Below are 25,822 nucleotides of genomic sequence, written 5' to 3' on the forward strand. Positions count from 1 at the left end.
TTTAAAATACTTTTTTGAATAAAGATTTATAGAAACCTGTTATAGTAGAGCAATCGTCTCATCTGTATGTCACAGAAAACCCAATTATTAGGGTATGAATTGTACCCCTCCAAAATTCAGAATTTATATCTGGAAGCCCTGACCCTCAATACCTCAGAATGTGGCTGCACTGGGAGCTAATGGAGGTAAATGAGGTTGGCTGGGGGGCCCTGATGCAATATGATGGATGTCATTTTAAGCTAAGGTAGACACAGGGGAGATGCCATCTGCCAGCCAAAGAGAAAAGCCTCACAAGAAACCAGCTTTGCCAGCTTTGCCTTGCTCGCAGACAATAGTATTGTGAGAGTGTAAATGTCCCTAAAGTAAACCTCCCAGATTCTGCAATATCCTTCTAGAGCTCCAGAAAAGGAACACACTAACCAACAGGGGTCCTTTTTTCTGATGACTAGTTGTTCGGGGACTGCAGGGCAGTTCCTGTAGTGGTTAGCTGCTCCAGGAGACCAGACGCTTTCTGCGCAGGTCACCCCTGTCCTTGCTCCTGCCTCTCCATGCAGACCCTTTTGTTGCAGTGCTATGAGGAACTGGGCCCCGTGCTCCGGCTTTGACAGCAGATGTTCTGCCTCCTGGTTGCACAATGGCTGCTGCTGCGCCTTCTTCCCGTCACATGTCACATTCAAGGCAGTGAGAAAAGCACCAACAGCCTGTCCTCTTGGATCTGGAAATGCATCATTCCAGACCCCTGAAGCTTTGACTCGATGTTTCATTATCCAAAACGATGTTGCACATCTGTAAGGGACCCTGGGGAGGGGTCCCCCCCCGGCTCATCCTGCATAGTCATTCCAAACAGAATTAGGCCAGTGACCGTGCTTCTCAGAAAGTCTGTAAACCCCCTTCACGTTCTTGGAGTAAGTGGGGGCTTTCTGAAACATCCTGTTATTTTTTCTTCCCTTGCTGGTGACCACATACAGGAAAAGCCCTCTCTTTAGACTCCTTTTAGGCTTTAGTACCAATAACAAACCCCTCCACTAGCATTTTATCATAGTGCATTTTGTCTAGGTGTCTTCTCTCCTCTAGAACAGGAACACAAGCCTTCCCACTGTATTCCCAGTACCATGCTCAATGTAATTAACAGGCAAGTGAGGGACTTTAAACCAGTGAATTAATGATGCCACAATTTCTCTAGCCTACTCAGATACTTCAAATTTGAAGCCATCAGTTAACTGTGGACAGAATTCCCCAGGGCCTTAAAGTATGTTCTCTGTCAATAGGGATTGTTCATTGTTTGCAAGGAACCCTTTCTGGGAGGGGGTCTGGGATGTATCTGTGTATTTGCTGTGAGTGTCCCCAACATACTTAGCTCTGGCTTGTCCTTTTTCTGGCCCAGACTCTGAGGCAGGTATTGTAAAAATACTGCTCTTTGTGATCCAGTGTGTTAAGCCAGGAAGTATAATAGGTTGAAATCAGCTACTTGCTTAACATTGATCCAGGAGCACTGCCAAATCTATAAGTAATCAGATGTAGTTTTCACTTCCTTGGGCTTAAAAAGTAATGCATCTTAGTTCTAATATATATATATATATGTGTGTGTGTGTGTGTGTGTGTGTGTGTGTGTGTGTGTGTGTGTGTGTATATAAAATGTGCCACCTCTGTCTTTGATGTTTGTGGGCTTAGTGCAGAAAGCTGAAAGGAATGAGCATCTTGACATAAAGTACACACACACAGCCTGGGTGGATATTTGGAGTATAAATCCTATGGGCAAAGAAGGTGTTATCAGCCAGCAGAGGTGTTCCCCAATCTGCATGCTGTCCTCCATCCCTTTCCCACACTGCTGCCTGATTTACCTGTCTAAATGTGCCTGTGACCCCACTTCTCAGTTGCTTAACCACTAAATCCCTCCTGTAGGTCCTTGTTGCTCTCAGGACAGAGCCAAAGCTCCTGGGACCCTGGCATCTGCTGCCTTTATCCTGTCTCTCCTCCAGGCCTGTCACACTTGACCCATTACCCCCACTACCCTTCAGTCTCTCCAAGGGGCTCTAGGTTAGCACAGGAGTCAGCAAGTCTGGCCCAGGCCACTTCACTTGCTACTGTTCATGTATGCCTGTATGACTGGCAAGCTAAAAATACATTTTTAAATGGCTGCAAAATTTTTTAAAGACTATTTCATGACTCGGGAAGATCACATGAAAGTCAAATCACACTGTCCCTGGAACATAGCCACGCTGGCTTGTTTACATATTATTATTGCACTCTGCCCTGGCAGAGGAGAGTAGTTGTGATAGAGACCACCCAGACCCCAAAGCCAAAAATATTTAGTCTCAGATACTTTACAGAAAAAGTTTACTGACCACTCTGGCTTCATAGGCATTCCAAGGCTGGTAGCAGGAGGGCAGTGAGCCCCATTAGCCACCTCCCAGGCTGCCCCAAATAAACACACAGTCTAAGTACAAGTAATGTGCTTGTTCTACAAACAGTTTCATGACAAGCCCTATAGGGCCCCTCCAAACTATCACTGTCCCTGCCTCTTCCTAATCAGGCTTTTCTTCTACTTGAAAGATTCATCCATTCCCTTCTGCAGAATGATGCCTTTTCAGCATTAGCTGGGATGTCCCTTCCTCCAGGAAGCCCTACTCATCCGGGTACTCTGGCTTACAGAGCCTTCCTCTGGGCTCCTTGTGCTGACTTTATCTGGCCCTGTTCACACAAGGTAGACTTGACTGCTGAACTAGCTTTCCCCCTTCACTAGACTGCAAGCCAAGGGGGTGGGGGCCCTGTATTGTTCACTTTTATATCCACAGAGCATAGCTATTGCTGGCACATTCTTAGATCATCAAAACAGTTGTTGAATCAATGAGTAAGAGGCTGAATGCAGACTAAATGACCCATCTTTGGAGGGTCATGGATAAGAATATTTCCAGTTACTACATGCTTACTATGTGTCGGACATTTTGCTAAGTGCTTACTTACTGAACCTCTTTAAATCTTGAAACAGGCCTATAAGTTAGGAACTATTATTAAATCTATTGCACAGATGAGCAAATTGAGGCTCAGCGAGGTTAATTAACTAATTCAGGGTCACACAGATAATAAGAGGCGAGGTGGGATTTGAGTCCTCCGTTCTCTAACTCACGCTATCGAGTCATCTGGATAGTCTGCTAGTCCAATTCCTCTGGAAGCCAAATGAAGCAGGTTATTTTTACTAGAAGGATTCTAGTGTGGTAAATTTCTGACAAGTGCACTCATGTTCTATTAATAAATACTTTGCGCAGCTGCCCTGTACCTTGTGATATTTGCTTCTTTTATTTATTTATTTATTTTTAATTCCCCAGAGAGTGATTTGTGCTTGTTCTGGTTGCTTTGGTTCATTTACTTTTCTCCTCCCCTCTCGACTTAGGGACTTAGCCTGCTCCTGTCTTTCCTGATAGCACCACTGCTCCCTGGACAGAGATGCAGCTTAGGAATCACTTCTGGCACAATCTTGACCTTCTCTTCAACCCCACGCCCACCTGTATCCCCATCCCAGCGTTGGTGAGGCTCCTTTCCCATGGTGGTGCTTTTGGCCAAGTGGCAGGAGACTTTTCCATAGCTGTCTGTCTCTCCCCCTCCCCACCCCCTTTGTATCAGTGTTCAGGGGTACTCTGGACACATTGGTGTGCTCACCCACCGTGGGCGTGGACAGCATTGAACAAAGGACCATGGTCATGTGATGTGGACTTTTCTTTCTTCAAGAGGCCATAGTTCCAACACTCATGATTCCTAGGTCACACAGTTCTTGAGATGTTGCATCAACTCTTTGGAGAGAAGCCACCCAGAATCTCTTTAAAAATATTCTACACACCACAGAGACTGTTTTCCACAGGAAAAAAGCTGCCTAGTTCTCATGTGAGACTTCTGCTCCATACTGCCCGATGTTGTGACTATTACTGGTTATTCCAGAGTTCACCTTTAGGTTTAATTTCCTGAAATTGATCTACTCAGTTACTCTGGCTTTAGTTTATTTTCTTGCAAAGACGGGAAATGGCAGTGAACAGATTGATTTTATTAGGTTTTTGCCTCCCTTTCTCCCCCCGCCACTCCAGATTAAGTAGCAGTGCATGGTCTCAGCTAATTTGTTTCTATTGTGCACCCACCTTTCTCTGGGTTTGTGACAGTCCTGGTTTATTCCTTAATGAAACCAGTTGTCAAAATGCCAGTGAGCCACCATTCTTGGTGGAAATTCTGGGGTTGCATTGCTTACTTGGGCTGTTAATGTTTTCCCCCTTAAATCCTCACCTTGCCTGGATTGCCCCTGAGAATCGAGTGGCTCACCCTAAGGTAGAGGTCAGAGGTGCTACCACCAGCTAGCAGGTTAAGAGGCAGCCCCAAGGCCAGCGTCCCTAGCAGGCCCAAGACTGTCAGGAATTCCAAAGGGAGATGAATCCCAACCAGAATCCATGCTGACATTTGCTTTTACCATCTTTTTGATAAGAATTGGGGATGCTGGCAATGAGCATGTTGTCCTTGAGCAGCCTTTGATCCTTCTCTGGGCTCTCTGGCCCCAGCTCCCTGGGCAGCCATCAGCGTACATTATTATTGTACTGTTTAATACTCATCCCCCAGTCCTTTGGTTCTGACCTAGTGTGGAAGACTGTCATTGGCCAGTGGTGTTCTGATAACTTAGAGTGAGGTGTTAACCAGAGCATGATTGTGATTGCTTTTATTTCATGACCTTCAAGAAGGAGGGGGACAGTGCATGGTGCATGATGGAGGTGTTCTGGCACTGGGCTTGAATGGCCAGAGCCCTGCTGAGAGGCGTCATGCGCTGCTGTTGACTGCAGGCCCTGGTGATGGACAGGCGGCTGCCACCTCTGCTGTTTTCTAGCTTTATGACCTCAGCAAGTGACCTATCCCCTCGGAACCTCAGTCCCCTTCACTAGTAAGTGGAGACTGGGGTGTAACTCACTGCTAGGTTCCTTATGTGGGGGCAAAGACTGGCTCACCCCACTCCTGGTGTAGAATACTACTCAGAACTCAGAAGCCATCTCCATTCACTGTTAGCTTTAAACCTTCTCCCCAATCTCAGTGTAAACATGCCTCCATCTTTCCTCTCTCTGTCTCCCAGCATTTTCTCCTCACTTGAACACTTCAGCCTCACTGTAATATGGCCTCATCTTCAGAGGAGTTCTGGCCAAGAACGATTTGAGTTTTCGATTATTCTTGACGAATCAGTTTTACACCGATGATTGACAACTCATAGGTCAGGCACATTTCATTCTACTTTCAGGGTGTGTCTCCTATCTCCTTCATCTTCCCCTTGCTGTGGTAACCCCTTCACCCCATCACTGTGAATGTAGAATGTAGGACTGCTAGTAAAGTTTTTTTTTTTTTTTAAGTTTTCTCTCCATAAGTCCCATTTGGGTCTCTCTGGAAAATACTCATGCTTCAACTTTTCAGCACTTGGTTTCAGTGTGACTAATATACAACAACTGGACATTAAACATACTATATATAAAATTCCAGATCAGAGAATGGAAACACTTTTTAAAAAATAAAGAGGGTTGGATTATGTGGGCTATTTGGAAATTGTTCAGTGGGGCAATATAATTTTTATTTTCAGAAGCTTATGGACTGAACCCCACCCAAGCTTTCAGCTCCTAAGAAAACTGGCAGAAGACGCCCTGCCAAGTTTCCTCAGTAGGGCAGTAAAAGAGTAATCCTCTGTATCCCAGTTTTCATTGTAAAAGAACAGGAAACAGGCAGCGGCCTTTGCAGCCTCCATACCTGTGCTTCCCTAAGCCTGGCAGCCAATGTTTTGGGGAGGCCGGAGGAGGTGGTGTGGAGAGGGTGCTACTCACACCACTTGGACAAGTATCTAGACCCAAATTAGTCACAGAGCCCCAAAAAGAACATTCACAAGTCTGGGGGAGCACTAGGAATGAATTGCTAAATTGGCAACGTTGTGTTGTAGTATTGACAGCTTTTTTCTGACTGATCAGAAAAGCTGAGTGAGAATATCCAGTGTCCACTAACAAAGTGGCATTTTCTTTACATTTAGCATGGGGTGGAGGGGAATACTCTGAAGGCTGGGGAGGGAACTAAATCATGGAAAGTAGAAATAACAGGATCTTTTAGTTCCCATTGTCGACAATTCTGAGGTAAATAGTGGGAAGAAAGAGGGGGAAAGGCTTTGAGAGGCACACATGGTCCAGATGGAGAGGATCTCCCCTCTAGAGAAGACTTGAGAAGCTGCTCAATCAAACCCCTTGTTTTGTAGAGAAGAGACTCCAACCCCATCTGAGTTGACCTGTGGGCTAAGCCCTGCTTCTGAAAAACCCTTGCGCCTAGGTCTGTTCACCTAATGTGCAGTCTGTTCTCGCTTGGCACTTCCGTGGGGGAAGTGCCAAGCTGAACCCAGGCTGAATTCCTAAGTGGCAACCCCAACAGAGAGCCTTTGGCGACAGGCTTCCCATCTGAGTCAATGGCGCCCTCTCTGTGCAGGGGTGGAAAGTCACCTGGGAGGGAAGACTTGTTGCTTTTCCAAACCCAAGGCTGGAACTAAGCCAAGTGACCCCACACTCTGCAAACAGCTTAGAGAAACTGGGATCAGGTGTGCGTGGGTTTCTTCCTTCAGCTGACTTCCTGTGAGGTGTTGGGAATTTCCCCATTTACTAACAGAATTGTTTTCCTCCATACATTAAAAGAGAGCGAGAGAGAGAGAGAGAGAGAGAGAGAGAGAGAAGGCTATCATTTATTCTGAAATGTAGAAAGGAGTTTGGACTTCATGAGAGCACGGGGAGCCCCTTGAAGAGAACAAAGCCAGAGTTGTGAGAGCAGAGTAAGGGCTATTGGGGGTGGGGTAAATCTAGAGACAGGCACCCCCTGAGGAGGCTGCTGCAGTGTCCACTGAGGGAGGATGGTGGTCTTAACTGGGATCAGGGCAGTGACAGGTTTTTGAGATATTAAGGTGCTAAAAGTAGCAAGGCTCACCGGTTGAGTGGATGTGGGGTGGAGGGAGAGTGATAAAGATGACTCATAGGTCTGCTCTTGGGCAACTGCTGGATGTGGTGCTGTGCTCTGAGAGGGGATGTTGGGGGCGGCGGCAGCTCTGGGGAATGAGATAATGAGTTCCAAGATTCAGGGGTTGGGCAATCAGACTGAGAAAAATTGGGTGATGAACGACTAAGGCTCTGTGTATAGATTGAGAAACAGAAAGACTTCACACACAGTCAGAACACATTTGAAGGGAGCATTGTTTCCACAGAAATACTTACTTTCTAGAAGAGGAAACAAAGATAACTCCATGCTTCACACTCAGCAGTATAGTTCAGCTCACTTCCCAGTAATGGTCTGAGCGATGCAAGGAATCTCTAACTTCACATAGCCCTGCAGGGGATGACTCAGGGCCTCCTCACACATAAAGAAGCAAGGGAAACAGCCCAGTGGGCTTTCTTTTCCATCATGACTGAAATAAACAATTTTTCCTAAGGATTTTACTAAGTGGCATAAAGAGAGAAGTCCTTTCTTTCATTTCTTTGAAAATTCCTTTCTCCAAAAGGACCTTGCCTCTAGCCCATATCATACAACTGGAAGTTTGTGTGGAGAAAAGAAAGTGCTGAGAAAACTTTGGGCAAATATTTTCCATCTCCAGTGAGAACTGCTTATGTAGGAAAGAAAAGAATTTTGGATTGACATAAAGGTTGTTTTCTTAAGGGGCACATTTGGAAGAGTTGCTGTAGAGCTGCGTTTTGGAAAGATCAGAGGGAAGAGGAGAGACAGCCTTCCTCTGCAGAGACTCATGGGTGACCTCTAGGGACCCTCAGTGGGCGGTGCCTGGAAAGCCATTAAAAGGAAAGTGATATTTCTGAATCTTACTTTATATTTCCTCCTATCAAACCCCAGGCCCAAAGACAACAGAACCCTCCTTCTTGCAAATATACTGAAGGACGAGGTGGCCAAGTTAAAGAGCTACTTTATTTCAACAGTTTGAGATCAAGAAGTTGGAATTATATCCCCAGTTTTCTGTTTCCAACTCTCAATAACCGTAGGCAAATCACTCAAATTTGGAGATCCCTTTGGTTTTCTCATGGGTATAAAATGGGTGCAAATTGAATGGCATGATGTCTTGCAAGGTCAAATGAGTGCATGTACTGTTGTCACGGTGCCCATAGTTAGCCCTCAGTAAAAGTCAGATCTGGCTTTTGGAGAAGTCCCTTACTTCCCTAGCTGGGAGACTAATAGCTCATGATAAAAGTATATTAAAAGCAAAAGGTGGGCCCTCCCTGGTGGCACAGTGGGTTAAAGCACAGCACTGAAATCTAAAGCCACTTCCGCATGAGTTCGATTCCTGCCTGCCCCGGAGGTGACCACATGGCGCGGCAGACCTCTCCTGACCCGCCCGCTGCTCCCCTCGGCAGTGCACTTCGTCGATCTGCCTGTTCTGCTCCCCACTCTGTCTCTGGTGAAGCCTCTCGCCACCCCTCAGCTTCTGGCCTGTACCCCAGTTCTGTATGCACAAATAAATAAATCTTTAAAAAAAAAAAAAAAGCAAAAGGTATGATGCAAAAGTTGTAATGCTATCAATTACTATTATTAGCAATAGGTTCATAATTACTTTTGCCACAGTGTTAAGTGCAAGCCCCTTTGGGTGGGTGATGACTGGGAAACGACACTGTTATTAATGGAACTGCCAGCTCCTATTACCAGATCTATTGACATAATATTCCTTTCTGGGAATCCTTTGACAAATCAGCTGAAGTTCCTATTCCCTGGCCCCACACACTGTAAATTTGATCCACATGTCCCCATGGTGTTCTGTAGATTAATAATGGAAAAGAGGAGGAGCCAATTTTGCCCAGGACTGGGGGGTGTGCGTGGAGTGCTCCCAAGTTGGGCTTTCTGTGGGTTTAGCTTGTAGTGGAGTGGAGGAGAGGGGCTTTCTCTCTTTTGCTTGACTTGTTTTCATACTCAGAGCAAGCTCTTCCTAATATGTTTGGGTGTTCATCTGTCAAGGAGAGTTTCAGCTTTGGGGAACAGGGCCCTAAGTAGGGGAAGGGGGGCTGAAGGGGGACCCAACATGCCCTCCACCTCTCTCTCCTCCAACTGGAAACAGCACTGAGAAAGTGCTTTGATGCTGTGCTTTGCCAAATCAGCACCGGATGTGATGGGAGGTCCTCTACCACCCTGGAGGTTTGTGGAGTTTGTGGGGAGACTTAGTGGGGCTGAGCAGTTAGGCAGCATGGAGGAGGCTGGGTCAAGGGAAGGGCAGGACTGACCATCAGCTGAGACTCCAGAGGGTCAAAGAAAGAGATATAGGAGGACTTCCCAAGTGTATTAGCCCTGAGAAATGGGAGCAAACCAGGCTCAATAGGGGAGAGAGGGGTTCAGGGGTAACTGAATAGTAGTGCCACCTGAACAAGCCACTGACTCAGACTAACCCTGGGGTGCCCCAGTGTGTGCTCATGGGTCTGGGCTTCCCGAGACCAGTGGCCGAGGGGCCAGTGCGCATGTTCTAGAACCCCTCAGACTCAAGTTGGAAGCCTAGCTCTACCACTTAGTTGAGCAAGCTCTCACACTCTAAAATGGAGCCAGCTGTGCCCTCGTTGTTGGAAGAAGACACAAGATGGTGCACTACAGCCAACATCAACACAGTGAAAAGGAGTGACAGCAACCCCCAGAGCACTTGATCTAAGCCACCCACCTGTCACCCAGCAGCTCAGTCAGCTCTTATTACCCATCCTCAACACACCAGGAATCTGAGGCACTGACCTGTCAAGGCAGTTGCCCAAACTCACCCACCGACTAAGTGACAGAGCCAGAATTATGAGCCCAAATGTCTGGCCTCAAGGCCCTGGCTGCACTGCTCAGCATACACTGTGGCCACTGTCCCCTGTGGCATGTCTGCATTCAGGGTGGGGCTTCTGACCCAAGCCCAGCCACACCCCAGGGGCTCTCCAGGGAAGTCAAGAGATTTCCCTCAAAGTGACCGATGAAATTACAGTGGGTGTTAGTCTTTATGGAGAACTGGACAGAGATATAGCAATCAAAGAAATAGCAGTGACAAAAGTTGGGAATCTCTGTGGGCACTTGCTTTTAAGAACCAACATGTAATTTAAGTCAGCCTGATTTTGCCTTTCTGATGCTTTCTAAGAAGCCACAGCACGAGCTGGGGACACATGCAGGCTGTCATCCTCTGGGACTGCATCTGACAGCTCTGTTCCTCTGTTGTTGACGTGCTAATGAAAAGCACTAATTGGACTTGGCCAGTGGCTGGGGCGCATCCCTTTCTTGGAGCACAGAAGGCAGCACCCCTCTCTCCGTGGTTTCTCTCAGCTCCCGCTTGGCTGGAAAAAGGAAAGGGGACAGTGGAGGACGGGAGAGGACTTAGAGGTGATGCTGCCTTTTGAGTGCATGGAGTGGACCTTTGCAGCCCTGCGGTTCACAATGACACAGCCAGTCTTTGTGTCACACCTGTGTCCTGAATGCCTGGCCAGCCAGGTACCCTGTAGCCAGTGAATGAGGAGCTGGAGGAAGGAAGGAATTCCTGTATGGCCCTGAGCCTCTGTAAACCAGTTCCTCTTGCAGTTCCAAGAAAACTTGCTGAAAATGACATCTTCAGCTGGGCCATTCTGCCTGATAGGACCATCCACAGTGAAGAGTCCACTCACAGCAGAACCTTGAGGCCTGCCCTTGACCCCCAGGAGGAGGGGGACAGAACTGATACCTGAGGATCTTGGCTCCCTTCTTGAGGTGACCTGTCTGCCTTGTCTCCACAGGTGTCCTGTCCCTCCCTGCATACTTCAGTCCTTACAACGGCAGGTCCCTGGGCCATGACGAGCGAGCCGATGCCTACGCTCAGCTGGAGCTCCGGACCCTGGAGCAGTCCCTCCTGGCCACCTGTGTGGGGAGCATCTCAGAGCTGAGTAAGTGCGGCCCCTGAGTCTGGTTGATTGGAAGGGAGAAGCAGGCCCAAGCTCACCCACCGGATTTTGGCCTCCTTTTCCTTCACGCTTCTTGCCTTCTCTGAAAGCCAGATCCTTACTAGTCTGGAGTTTGCAAACCTGTATGGTCTGGCTGCATGTGGCCTTAATCACACCATTCTGGTTTCTCTTGAAAAGTCAGATCATCTGGTGACACTGCACCCTGTCTTTGCCTGGCAGGGGTGAGGGAGCTAAGTAGACATGTCCCCACTTTGTCACACACCTTGTCACTTTTTAAAAATCTGAATTTAGGCCCTCCCTGGTGGCGCAGCGGGTTAAAGCACAGCACTGAGAATCTAAAGCCGCTTCCTCATGAGTTCGATTCCCGCCTGCCCCGGAGGTGACCACATGGTATGGCAGACCTCTCCTGACCCGCCCGCTGCTCCCCTCAGCAGTGTATTTCGTTGATCTGCCTGTTCTGCACTCCATTCTGTCTCTGGTGAATTCTCTCACCCTCCGCATCTCTGGCCTGTATCCCAGTTCTGTATGCACAAATAAAAAAATAAAATCTTTAAAAAAAAAAATCTGAATTCAGTTTAGTTTTCTACCTTTCCAGTGTGAAACGACTGGCTTTACAGAAGCCCAGTTAGAAATGTGTACTGAGTCTACATACACGTTTCTCTTTTATTTTAGAAACAAGAAACATCTCTGTGTGTTCATGAATTACTTTGGTAGAACTCCTATTTTAGATGAAGGAGCCTTTCATGGCACTGTGACATTACATGAGTCTCAGGCATGCGTCATTGCATACCTTGCTATCTTATAGTTGGCCTGTCTCTAATACTTGTTTCATTTCACCTGTCTTAACCACAGACTCAGAATTGACTGACTATAACCAGTCTTCTTTCTGGAAAGAAAGCTCCCTCCTGAAACCTCACCATAGAAAAAGGAAAATGAGAAACAGCCACTCTGGCTGAAGTGACCGGGACCTCAGGACCCTGATCATTATTAGAGACCTTTTGGTCTAGGTCATTACCATTTGACGGTGGTTACAACAGAGTGTTAGGAAGCAACAAATTCCGTGCATCTCCTGATCTTGCCCTCTCGTACTTCAGTTATGGAGAAATCAAGCTCCACAGTCTCCCTCCTTAGCTGTCCTGGTTGCCAGTGGAGGGGGAGACACAACCCAAGGGTCACAGCAACCATACAGAACCAGTGGGAGCTCCCCTCCATGCCAGTCTTTTCCATCTGTGATTTCTTTGGGTTTTCTGGTCCCTGAACTATGGTTGACAAACCTTTGTGTTTCTTCAGAACATAACTTCCTCCTTTCCACCCTGAATTCTTCCTCCTTCCCGGGACAGGAAGTGAAGGTGCTGGTTCAAGGTCACAGAACATATTGGAATGGGACAGGGAGAGAAAGGGGACTTCCTGCTTGATACTTCTGGGAATATTATAGCAGTCAGGACCGTGCCTGGCGCCTGAGCAGGCGTGGCTGTGTGACTTGGTCTCCACCCCGATGGGTGGGCCCTGAGAGGGCTGTCTCAGCACTGTGCACTTTCTGTCTTTGTGAACTCTCCGCCCTGAGGACAGTGAGAGATGCGCTCAGCCCTCAGTCCACAGGAGAGCAATTTGGGTTTCGTTTTGCACTCTGAATGTTGAGCACTTACTGTGTGCCAGACACCATGCACGGCGGCTTCTCTGCACAATCTCATTTACTCCTCAGAACAACCAGGCCCGGTGTGTTCTGAGGAGGGAACCAAAGTTCAGAGAAGAAGACTGATTTTTCCCTAAGTCAGGCCTCTGCCTCAGAGCAGAATGAAGTCTTAACTCTGGAGTTATCTGGCTCTAGAGGCTTCGCTCTTAATTGCTTAAGACCAGGGGGCTCTCTCCACACCAGAAGCAGTGCAGCCACCAGCTGTCAGGACAGATGAGAGTAAGCCTGGAATATGAGTCTTTGCCCTCTCATGGCTGCCTCCTGCCCAGTATAGTCCAGTCTGGCACAGGGCAGTGCTAAAAACTCCCCTAAGAGAAAGAACTTGTCATCATTCTGTTCTTACCATTTAGCCCTGGGACCAAATTCTACTAAGTCTACCTGCTGAACTAAAGCCATTCCAAGTTTTAATTTCCTCCTTTCAACACCAACTCTGATACCAACTCAGCACAAACTGGGGCCATTTGAAGTATACATTGTGTTTTGTCAGCTCATTTACTCACTCAGTGAAACCCAGGCTCCTCATCATAACCCATGATCCAACATATAATCTGGCTTTATCCCCTTGTGCTCTTCTCTGTACTACAGACAGCCCAACTTTCTGACTTAGTGCCTCCTACCCCAGGGCCTTTGCACTGGCCATGCCTCTCCCTGTGACCTTTCCTCCTCAATACATTGGTCTTCACTTTATTCAAGTCTCTGGTCCAGTGGCACCTTCTTCAGCCTTCCCTGAGAATCCCTTCTTATCCTCTGTCTCCCTTTCCACAGCTTTGGCTTGTTCAAAGCCTCAGTCACCACTTAACATTTATCATATATTTACTTGCAAATAGTTGTCCTCTCTCCTACCTGGATTGCCCACTTCATGAGATTGGATTTTCTCTGTCTTGTCCCCTACTCTGTTGTATCCCCACAGTCAGAACAGTAGAAACTGATTCTGTGTGTATATATATTAGAAGGAATAAGTTCTTTGTTTTCTCCTTCAAGAATTATAACTATCTTTATTTGGATAAAATAGAATTGATAGAATACAGAGATACCAGTTACCATAACCTATTCTTATTCTGTATATTGGCCTCACGAAATTGAGCTTCCTGTCAAACTTTTTTAAAAGATTATTTGTGCATACAAGGCCAGAGGTGCAGGGGGGTGAGAGGATTACCAGACACAGGGTGGGGAGCAGACTAGGCAGATCTACTGAAATACACTGCTGAAGGGAGCAGTGGACGAGACAGGAGAGGTCTGCCGCATCATGTGGGTCACCTCCTTGGGATCGAATTCTGTGCTGCAGTGGCTGCAGATAGCCTCATAGTGCTGAGATGTAACCTTTTATGCCACCAGGAGGCCCCAGCTTTCTGTCTAATTTTTGACAAACATGAGGAAAGAGCTTCCTGATATTTTTTTAATTGTTTTATAAGATGTTAGGGCTTCTACTTGTCACCTTGATGTTATAAATATTTGGTTTTGGAAACTGTTTTAGGAATGTAAGTTCTTTGTCATCCAGTGTTTGTTCCTGAAGCCCACCTAAGCTGCATCTCTCTTCTGACCCAACACCTGTCTGGGAGAAAGCATCTCATCCATCTTCCCACAGATGACCCAACAAGCTGTGTCAGGTGCCACGCTGCCCCGGCGCCCTGACTCTGAAACCAGGGCTGTGCTAGCCCAGTGGGAAGAAGGGAGGAGACAAAGGTGGAGACAGATATTGCAGGTTTTCTCTCTGAGACTAAAGAACTTAATGAGGCTAGTGATACTTGGCACTGAGCCCCCTGCACCTAAGAGTTTACCCCAGGCTTTGCATGCATTCACTCCCTGTACCTCTTCAAGACCAGCCTGCCAGGTTGGTTAGTAAGTTTCATTCTTGTATCAGGTCCAGCTGCCCAGGACGCTTGGGCCCTTGCCCTTTTCTCTGTCCCTCTCTACCCATGGAAATGTAAAAGAGGGAGTAAAAAATAAACAACACACTTCTTTTAAAGGTAGCCAGATGGCATGGGCCTCATTGTGAAGAGAGTGCTAAATTCCAGACTCTCGCCTGCTGTTTTTATTTGATGGCTCATAATGAGGGTAGGCCAGACCAGAGTGAAACCTGTAGTACCTCTCTAACCAAGGCTCTCAGGATTAACAAGCAGAGAGGGCCTGTTTTTCCATGCCTTGTGGGTGTTTCTGGGCTTCAAACTGAGCTTTCATTGAGCTTAGAATCAACTGATTCTCAATCATGAGAATATTCCAGAAGCAGCTCTGAGGGCTCACCTGTGTTAAACCAAGTGCACAGCCCAGTCTGAGCCATGGTTTCTTAAAAACTAATTGTGGTGGCTGGCCAGGGATTACCCACTCTGTCTCTCATTACACACTGAAACTGTTATAAAATACAAAGAAAATATGGAGATCTAGAAAAATAGAGTAACAGACATGAAAGGTGCAAACTATTTTTTTTAATTAGATATAAAATCACTGTCAGATTCTCTGTCAAATTTTAGAACTGACTCTTAATTTCTGAAGTTACCTTGTTGTAAAGCTGACTGATTGTTCACAGATTTGTCCCCACCTCACAGACCCCCAGTGGAGCAGTAGCAGGCATTTGGGACACAGGGACCCCCACTTCAAGTTTTGTCTGGCTCACTTACTGTATTTGTTAAGCAACTGGGATAAATCACTTAATTTCCATGAACCTGTTTTCGCATCTGCAAAGTGAGAAACCTCCCTTCCATGTGACTGAAAAGATTAAATGAGATTTTTTTTCTATCTTTTCACATCTCTCACAAAGCCTGGACAACATCGGTGGCAGGGAGGGAAAATGACCTGTTTGGGTATCTGAAGAGCAGCTTTCTTTGGCCATGAAGGAGCTTGCAGAGCCTGTGAGGCTGTCGGGGCTGGTCAGAGACTGGGTGGGTGTGGTGCAATGCCCGTGGCCTCTGCCTCCAGCTGCATTTCTGCCTTCCTGCTGCGCGGGCCTTCCGGGAGGCTTTCCTCAGTTCCTCATCTCCCTTTAGAGAGCTTTGAGTAGGTGCTTCCATTTCTTTCTTGATTGTCCTGCCTGCGTTCTGGCAGGGAAATGTGCTGCCAAGGGTTCTGCAGGACAACAGTCATGCGTAATTGGTGACAATGACTTCTGCCTTGTCAGGCCTTTGAAATGATATTTCAACAAGATCTCTCTGGATGCTCTCTCAGGCTCTAACTTCTCCTGCGGTCCTGCCAAATATCAGGACCTTTACACTTGAAGAAACAGGAACCAGGTTTCAGCTCACTGCAGCCAACTTGGCTGTGTAACTAGCTGCTGCTAGGCAGGTCGACCTGGGGGTTGTTCCTTCCAGTTTCTACCACCCAGGAGCCCAAGGGCAGGGCTGGGATCTGGTGTTTCAAGGCTCAGACTGCTCCCATCCTGCATATGGGAGGTGGCACCTGACTGTAGCAGAGGCCCTGGAAGGAAGAGCAGCACAGAAGGTGGCCAGTAGGCTTGAGGACTATCCTCAATAGGATGGTAGTCACAGTAGCATTATAGCCACCCTTTGCCACGTGCCTATGCTGCACCAACCACTTAAGTGCTTTCCATGTGCATTACTGTGAACCCGCAACAACTTTAGATTAGACACTATTATTTCCTTTTTACAGATGAGGTAACCAGGGCTCTGACAGGTAACTCACTTGAGGCACAGGTTGTTGGTAGCAGAATCCCGGTTTCTGGTCAGCCTGATCTGGCTCTGGAGTCCACACTGTTTTCTGATTCCCTGGTGATTCTCAAACCTGAGATGACATCACATTCACCAAGGCAACTTTTACAAAATACAGATGGCCAGGTGTTCTACCCCAGAACAATGAAATCAGTCAGGGGGTGGGAGCCAGGTATCAGTGGCCACTGCTCTCCGCCCTCCAGGCCCAGGGCCCTTGGGATGCAGATGGAGCAGAGCTGGGCATCAGAGAGGAGGAAGGTCTGGCAGTGAGGAGGGGCTCTCTCAGCCATATCTAGCTCCAAGGCTTTTCCCGACTGCTCGAAAGCCAGATGCCATCCCTGTGGCCAGCAAAGAAGACCCTGGCAGCCAGTGAGCTCTAGTCAGGCTGTATCTTAAAATGTAAAGAAGGCAGAACACCAATTCTTCCCTCTCCAAATGTTTGCTGAGTACCTGTTGTGCAGTAGACCCTGGTGGGGCTGGGCCCATGGAATGGAGGGCCAGACTCACAGAAGCTGCATCTAGGGCAGAGTAAATTGCATAAGTGAATAACTGCATTCATTCAGGGAGCACTGCGTCACTGGCCAAATCAAACTGCTCGTTCTCCCACCTCATTTCCCGTGCTCCACTATGCCCAGAGGCTTTCTCTGAAAGAGGCCATCTGTGAGGAAACAGCCCCATGGGGGTGGCCCCTGAGTTCTCAGGCCTGAGGAGGATGGAAGGCGCCACTTTGCCCAGAACAAGGGGCTTGCAGGTGTCCACCGCCCGTTCACTCATCCTTTCTCAGCATTGTGGCCGTATACAATGATGGGCTGTTTCCTGTCCGGGCGGGTGGGATGTTGAAAAAATGACAGAAACACAGCACAGGATATGGGGGACCCCACAGGCTTCAGAAGGGCAGGCTGCAGCCGGGTCTTAGGTCAGGTCATAAACTCTGGAGTCATATAGGACTGGTTCAAGTTCGGGGAGAGGGGGGCAGATTTGACTGTCATTTGACTACCAAATCTAGATTGTAGCATTTATCAGCCACAGACGGTGGCTAGTTAATATTTGTGCTCCACAGAAGTACACAGCTACCCCATGACAGGACGATACCTGTTCAGTAAATGTTTACCAAATCAGCCTCATTTCTCCACCTGTAAAGTGGGGATTATTGTAAAGTGGCCAGTGCTTTTTCTCAGAGTCTCACTATCTCACTCATTTTTTTACTGGCCCCCAGCATTGTAAGGATTCATTAAACCCTATATCTAGAGAAGGAAGGCTAGGCACACAGAGGGCGCTCCGTGCATGGAAAAGGAGGTCATGGAGGTGCCTTCTCCGATGCAGGACCTGGGGCTTTTGCCCAAGACAGTGCAGGAGTTACCACAGCCTGGTTTTTCGAGGCTGGGAGAAGAGGCCCAGAGAGATTCCCTTGGCCAAAAGAGCCAGAGAAAGACCCACGGGTGGCAGAGAGAATGAAGATGTTGAAAAAGAAACCACATTAGCATAAGTTCTGAAGGAGTTGGGCCCCGCCAAGTGCTTAATTCAGTGGTTAAGGCAAGACTGGAAGTGAAAGGGAAACTAAATTGCTATTGTGTGTCTAGGTGACAGTTTCCACCTCCGCCTGTTGGTTCCAGGGTAAACAGTAATTAAGTGCACACAGGCAAAGAGCTGTTTCTTTTGCTAGGAGTATCCTTGGAAGAATGCAGGCTATGAACTCAACTTCGTTCTCTTTTTCCTCCCACCCTCCACTGCAGGTGACCTGGTCTCCCGGGCCATGCACCACATGCAGGGGCGTCACCCTCTATGTCCTGGTTCCAGCCCTGCCCGCCAGCCCCGTCAGTCTCCACAACCCATCACCTGGTCCCCCGACGCCCTCCACACGCTCTACTATTTCCTGCGGTGTCCACAGATGGAGTCAATGGAGAACCCCAACTTGGACCCCCCGAGAATGGCCTTGAACAATGAACGGTAGGAGTCTTTCTTGGGTTGTACACATGGCACCAAATGTGTGCTGACTGAATGATTGCCAAGGTGAGAGAAGAACCCCCAGTAGCCAGCCTGCCTGTGAGGACGCAGCTGACTTGGGGGATAGGTGTGGGCCAGGTAGACATTCAGGAAGATGAAAGACTCCCCCCCACCTCCTGCTGATAGAACATGGAGTCATTGAGGTTCAGAATGTGACCCTGTGTTGGTCTTGCTAGATCTGACCCTTACTAGCTGAACTTTCTGAAACTCAGTTGTTTCATAAAATGAGGTGATAATGAGGGCCTCCCTGGTGGCGCAATGGATTAGGACACAGCACCACAAACTGGCCATAGCTGCTTCAGTGCAAAGTTCAATCCCTTTCCCCGGAGGTGACCCACATGGCAGACCTCTCCTGACCTGCCTGCTGCTCCCCTCAGCAGTGCACTTTGTCGATCTGCCTGTTCTACTCCCCTCTGTCTCTGGTGAGTCCTCTCACTGCCCCTGAGCCTCTGGCCTGTACCCCAGTTCTGTATGATAAATAAATAAATCTTTAAAAAAAAATGAGTGAGATAGTGAGACTCTGAGAAAAAGCACTTAGAACATCTGGGTGGTCACTGGCCCTCCGTCTGTGGAAGCTGACACCTCCTTTGATGACAGCGATGTCAGTTATCATTCTTGTGGGGGATCTTAGGCATGTCTTATCCCGTCCACTCCTTTTACAGGTGAGAACATCATGACTCTGGTAGATTATTTGATCTCCAGAAGGTTAGTGGTTGAATGACCCCAGGCTTCCTGACTTCCAGTCCAGTGCTTTCTCTGGAGACACTCAGCCTGGAACAGGGCTGCGAAGGACAGATGTATAGTAGACACTGCACAAAGGGACCTCCTAACTTATTCAAACCAGCCATGTAAAAATATTGGGAGCCTTGCAGACATTGAGAGCTGGGAATGCAGGGCCCAGCTGGCGGGTCACAAGTGGGCCTCTGGCATCACCAACCTTAACTTCTTCGGGCAGGTTCCATACCTCCCAGCCTCATCCTCCTGGGCTATAAACGTGGGGGCCGTGATGAAGTGTTGTCAGGGTTCTGTAGCAGTAGCCACATTACCTGAGCCTCTGCTGTGCAGGGCACTGCCTGAGCCTTGCACACGCATACTCATCGATGCCAGCACTCCTGGAAAACAGGTGCGACGCCCATCCCACCCATCCCCACTGCACAGAAAGTGGAGGCCACAGAAGTCCCACGCTGTCTGACCCTCTGGCTGTCTGCTATTACAAGAGGCACGAAGCCACAGTGAGCCGGTGCACACATAGTTCCCAGTAAGTGCCACCCCGCTGTTCCTATGGGGTCACCACTAGGTCATCATTGTCTTATTTTTCTGGGAAACAGACAGTAAACACTTACAAACACTACGCGCTGAGGCAGAAGGAACATCTCACGGGAGGTGGAGCCAAAGCACAAATCCTAAGCCTCCGGGTCTCTGCTTTGTGGAGAAATTGTTGTGGTGGCTGGAACTAGCTGGGAAAGAAAGGGGAGAGGAAAGTATCGAGGGACAGGGTTTGCCTGCTGTTTGGAAAGTCCCTCAAGGAGGCTGGCCATCTGAGCCACGTGGCGGGGGAGGAGGGGAGGGCCTTCCTGGGGCCCGCTGCTTGGCCCTTTGCCCTTGACCACAGCTGCAGACCAGAGAGATGCTTCTTTGTGGGTGCTGTGACCAGAACCCCAGGATGCTTTTATGCCTTCGCTCCTGCGAGGATTCCCAGCCTGGCTACTCCAAGGCCCAGCACCAGGCTGCTTGTCTGCATGCAGCTGCTGCAGCTGCGTGCAGACAGTAGTATACGCGCTGCCTGTGCCTCCCTATTTCCTTATTTAAAAACCACACTCTCTGCACTATTGGTAGCAAAGGCTCTTTTCTATGGATCATTTCATAGACTGTTGATGAAAAAGAAGCTGAAAAGTTCAGATCTCTTGGTACAACGTTAGCATGCCTGACTCCAGAATTTCAGACTTGGACGCTGAAAGCACAACAGCCAGAAACAGCCAGGCTGGCAGACAGCTCTGTGGTGGCCTGGTGCCTGGCTGCTGGCACAGCCCCTGCTGTGCCTGGACACTCACTCTGACGGGGCAGTTTGGCCGGCTTGGCTGGCCCCTCCGCGGGGCGCTGCACACAAGGACAGGCCACTCAGACAGGGCCACATGTCCTAGCCTGATGGGGGCTTCAGGGGCACCTTCCCTCCCTGTGCACAAAGCAGCCAGGATTTGCTGGGCCTGAGGAGTGACTTTTCTGAGTGTGGAGATGTCTGTCTGTCTCTCTGCTCACCCCACTCCACCCCTTTCACACCCTTGAAGCACCTCTCTGCCCCATGGAAGGTGCAGGGGAGGTGAGTCACCCAGACAGAATTGGACAGAGCCTCTAGCATGAGGTGTGAGCAAGAGTTTGTGGCCCAAAAGGATTTTAGTCTGTTTGGGAGCTAGAGACTTAAGCTCAGTCTGGGGGCATGGATTTGGCTGCATGGCACCCTTAATGGTATCACTGGCGTCAATCAGGGCTCTTTAGACAGGTAACACTCAGTCCTTGCAATCACCTGTGAGGTACAGGGCTAAATGAATAACAGAGGTGGCGTTTCTAACGCTGTCTGTGGGACACAGTAAAGGCGATGTCTTAGCTGTGGCAATGTTTAGCAGCGTTGTCGGTGTTAGGCATGTGCAGAGACCACGGGGCCTGGGGGACCAGGTTCCAGGGAAGGAACAAAAGGAGCAGCGTGGCAGAGGAAAGCATAGGGACGCAGGGGCAGAGTGATGCCGAGGTATCAGGGACCCTCACGTGCAGATGAGGCCTGAACTTGTGGCCAGAAGAGCTGTTCCAGAAGTCTGCCCAGGGTTCTGTGATTAAGTACATTTTATAAAAGATTGATTTATTTGTGCATACAGAACTGGGGTACAGGCCAGAGGTGCAGGGATGGTGAGAGGCTTCACCAGAGACAGAGCGGGGAGCAGAGCAGCCAGATCGACGAAGTACACTGCTGAGGGGGGCAGCGGGCGGGTCAGGAGAGGTCTGCCACGCCATGTAGGTCACCTCCGGGCCTGGGGATCGAACTTTGCAATGAAGCAGCTGCAGCCAGCTTGCAGTGCTGCATCCTAACCCGCTGCGCCACCAGAGAGGGCCCTCTGTAATTAGCTACATTTAAAAAAAATTAACAGAGGGCATGAAACAGGTTGGATATTTTCACTTTCCCCCAGACACACAACAACCCCTTATGTACCCATGTCCCTTCCCCCTTCCTTCTCTCTTTAACCTCAGATCCCTCCGGATGTTTGATGTTCAATAGTATTTTGAAGCACTTCACATTGTTGAATTGTCAATATTTGAATATCCAGTATTTGGATGTCCAAACAGTCAGTGTGTTTGTATCATTCCAGCTTGTTTTTGCTGCATATAATTTTTTTCCCAAGTCCCTCCATTCTGTTGAAATAGCTGTATCTCATCCTTTCTTGTGACTATAATATTCTATGGAAGGTATGCAGTACATCTTAAAGATTTATTAATTTATGCATATAAGAACCAGGGTACAAGCCAGAAATGTGGTGGGTGAGAGGATTTACCAGAGACAGAGTTGGGAGCAGAAAAGACAGATTGACTGAAATACACTCCTGAGGGAAGCAGTGAGAGGTCTGCTGTGCCATGTGGGTCAGCCCCCTGGGGGGGGATTGAACTCACGCTACAGTGGCTGCAGACAGCCTCATAGTGATGTGCTTTAATTCATTGCGCCATCAGGGAAGACCCCCATTTTTAAAATTTTTAAGGTAAATTCAGATTGCTTTCCATAGTGGATTTACTGATTCTCACTCCCACCCACACAGTGTGACAGGGTTCCTTTCCTCCTCATCCTCTCCAATACTTGCTGTTGGGGGCATTTTGATATGTGCCGTTCCCACAAGCGTGAGGTGGTAGCTCATTGTAGTTTTAATTTGCATCTCTCTTGTTAGAAGTGGTGAGGGCTGATTTTTTTCATATTTCTTTTAGCCTCTGGATATCCTTTAGTGAGTGTCTTCACATCTGTTGCCCATTTCTTAGTTGGGTTATTTTGTTTTTTTATTGTTGAATTGTTACAATTTTTTTTATATATTTTGGCTATTAGTCCCTTATCATTGTGTACTTATTCTTCTTATTCAAAGGGGTATCTGTTTAATCATCTTGTATCTTCTTTTGCTGTATAGAAGCTTTTTAACAAGATAATCCCAAGGATTCGTTTTTGTTTTTAACTCCCTTGCCATAGGGGTGAGTCACCAAAAATGTTTTCTCATTGATATTGTGGAGTGTATCATCAAGGTTCCCTTTTATGTATTTTTTTGGTTGCAGTTTTTATATGTAAATCTTTACTCCATTTGTTATTTATTTGTGCGTATGATGTTAGCAGATAATTCGACTTCATTCTTTCATGTATGCCTTTCCAGCTTTCCCACCACCAACTATCATGACCATTTATGGCCATGGGTATTTTATCATAGGTTAGATGCTAGTGATAATGAATTTTTTTTTAGACTTTTGAATCTGTCCTGTTGGTCTGTGTATCCAGTTTTGGCAACCTGCCTGCTTCTTATTTGCCCTTGTCTCACCTGTCCCCTCTCATCGGTTGGGCCCCTCGTGTGTAGATCACATGCTTGACATCTAGAAAAGGCTTCCTTCGGACGATGTTTCTTAAAATGTGGCTTACAAGTAGCATCTGGGTTCATAATACTGCTGCTATTAATAGAGTCTCTGATATTACTACTGATACTACTAATACAAGCACTACCACAACTACCACTAATTCATGCAACTGCTAATGTTACCACTACTTACAAACAGACTCGTGATGACAGCTGGTGCGGCAGAGCACAAAGATGAGGCAGAACCACCTTCAGTGCTTTATTTATTAACTCATATTCCTCCCTCGACTTGTGTTGACCAGCAGGGAAGGAAGAGTAAGGATTTTATAAAGAATGCCTTATGTGAATGGCTTGTTGAGTCTCCAGTCTTATATGGGAGGCAAAACAAGGCAGAGGAAAACATGAGCACAAACCACCAGGCAGTTTACGAGGAAGCTGCATGGCATGAAACACCCTGAGTGAGCCTTCGGACCCTGCAGCCCGGGTGCAGCCCCAGCCATTTACAAGCTCAGTGCCTCTGGCCTTGGTCACTTCGTAGTGTAGAAACTGGTAGATTAAAATTGGTTGATTGAGTTAAATACAAAGCACTTAGGATAGTGGTGGCACACAGTAGTATAAGCCACCCTCATTATATTCAGGAGGATCTTGAGAGCTGTGGGGGAGGGGGGTTACTGGGGGAGGAGGGGCGATGCCCGGGAAGCATTGGTACAATCTGGGACTTCAACAGGGCATGAAAAGATGGCCCTAGAAGACCCCGGGGGGAGGAGCAGCACAGGCAGCAGAAGTCACAGGAGGACATGCATTGTTTCAGTCTGCATGTTTCATGACAGAAATGGATCTACATTTGAAAACACAAGAATTAGGTGGCGTTTACATCTTCTCTGACTGTTGTTTACCAGGTCAAGTGCTCCGGGTGGGGCTCCAGTGGTTTTGCAGTGAAGACCTCATCTGCCTCCAGGACTCTGTCATCCATGCAAGTCTCATACCTTTCTGAGCCTCAGTTTCCTCTGTTTAAAGGGAAGATTAAGCCATGCCTGCTTTCCAGGGGGGCTCCCCAAGTTATGGGGAAATGCCTCCTATAAGAATGAGGCACCACACAAGGAGAGGCTCCTCTTTGTTCCATTCCAGATGCAGAAGGGGAAATGTTTCCCCTCAGATGAGCATTTTACATAAATAAAAAGAGCCCCCATAGGCTGTGTGCTCAGTCTAAAGAAACAGGCTCGTTAATCTTTTGCTCAGCTTGCGAAAGTGTTTTCTTATCAAATAATAGAGATGATGGCTGTGGTGGCTTTATGCTACTGACTTGTGGTTCCCTTAAATACCATTTCAAGAAGATTTGCAATGTTAAGCTCTTTTCTCTCTTTTCTCCTCCCCTTTTTTGTGCATTAAATTTCCATCTGTTTACCCGAAATGGGAGTAAAAGCAGTAAGAATAGCTACTGGGTGATCTAAGTACTTCTTCCACGTATTCCCCGCCTGGTGCAGTGACCTGTGCAAGGATTGTCTGAGGTGTGTGGTGCATGTGGGAGCTGCCCCTACCCCCATTCTCCTTCCCCTTCCCCTCTTTGTGTTTTCTTCAGAGCCCCTTACTCCATTAGAAGCTACCTTGCTTATGTCTGTAACTGGCTTGCCCACCCACCTCCTCACCCTTCTAGAATGTAACCCCATGACTTGTCCTTGCTCCCACTGTGTCTTCAGCACATACAATAGACCCTGGCACATAGCAGGCAGCTACATATTTGGTTCAGTTAATACAAAGACTGTAGAGCCTACAGCTTGGGCTGTCAGAAACCCCCTTGTATAGGGTCTCCACATTCTGCAATTTACTAGTGTGACTTTGGGTAAGCTGTTAACTTTCTTAGGCCTCAATTTCCCCAGCTTTAAATGGAAAATGACTTGATTTACTTCCAAAGGCTTTTTTAGGGCTCAAATGAGATTACACATTTAAAGGACTTAGCACAGAATAAGCTCTTATTATATGGTGACTTTTATTAGTATAATTGCCATTATGATACATTTGTGGGAGAACTAAAATGAAGAAATTGAATTTAATGCATAATTAATCAAAGGCAGTGGTGAATCTAAAAATCTTATTTACTCCAATGCATGTTTTCTCCAGCCCTGCCCTAATTTCTCTCTTATTCCAACCCTGACAGTAGCCAGGGAGCCAGGCAGTGAGAGAGAGAGAGAGAGAGAGGCAGAGAGAGAGAGAGAGAGAGAGAGAGGGAGAGGTAGACCAGATGTCATGAAAGACTTATCACAGCCCTGAGTGAGGACCCTTTCAGACAGAGACATGTATAAATTTTAGATTTATCACGACCTCCATCCAAGGATTTCGAAGAGCTCTAAAAATTAGGTTTCACCCACCCATTGATTCAAAGACCCAGCTGACTGTCAGACACGCCGGAGTTAATGGTGTGCTCCCCTCCTCGCCACACACAGCGGGCTGCTGCTGGCAAGTGTGAGGGTGGGAGTGTTGTTATCTGATTTAGTTTTACATGGGTAAGAAGCATCTATACAAGTTCACAGCTCATAAAGCATATTAAGCAGACAGTTCTCCAAAGATCTGTACCACAGCTCTTGGGGAAGCCCTTACCACATCCGGTTACAGAAGAGCAGACTGAGGCCTTGAGAGGGTAAGAAGGGCACCTCTGATCACAGCTAAGCAGAGCAAGATGTGAGCTCAGGTTGGGAGGTCCCACCCATCTCCCAGGAGAAAGAGGACATGGCCTAAGGAGTGGGTCTCAGGGTCACAACCTCTGACCCAGCTTCTCTCAACTCCTCAGAGTTTCCTCTCCAAAGACGAGTTCTCAGGCTCTGGGCAGCCAGCTCAGGGTGGGCATCTGTCCACATCCCAGAGGGCTAAGCCAGGATTAGGGCATTCAAAGGAAGAGGCAGTGCCAGGTAACAGGGGATGGAAGCAGAGCCGGATCCTGGCCCAGGCTAGACAGGTGCCCCCAGGGTCCTC

At 47.8% G+C, this 25,822-nt stretch overlaps 1 protein-coding gene across 1 annotated transcript in view; it reads left to right on the top strand.

Moving 5' to 3' along the window:
- Positions 1-25,822, top strand: part of ABTB2 (ankyrin repeat and BTB (POZ) domain containing 2) — a 154,034-nt gene that overhangs the window by 104,570 nt on the left and 23,642 nt on the right. Inside the window, exons 2-3 of the mRNA XM_004682934.2 lie at positions 10,749-10,895; positions 17,999-18,212. Of these exons, the coding sequence (XP_004682991.1) occupies positions 10,749-10,895; positions 17,999-18,212 (361 nt within the window). The remainder of the gene's footprint in view (positions 1-10,748; positions 10,896-17,998; positions 18,213-25,822) is intronic.

The sequence above is a fragment of the Condylura cristata genome, unplaced genomic scaffold, assembly GCF_000260355.1.
Source record: "Condylura cristata isolate star-nosed mole 26May11 unplaced genomic scaffold, ConCri1.0 scaffold00015, whole genome shotgun sequence".
Classification (NCBI taxonomy): domain Eukaryota; kingdom Metazoa; phylum Chordata; class Mammalia; order Eulipotyphla; family Talpidae; genus Condylura; species Condylura cristata.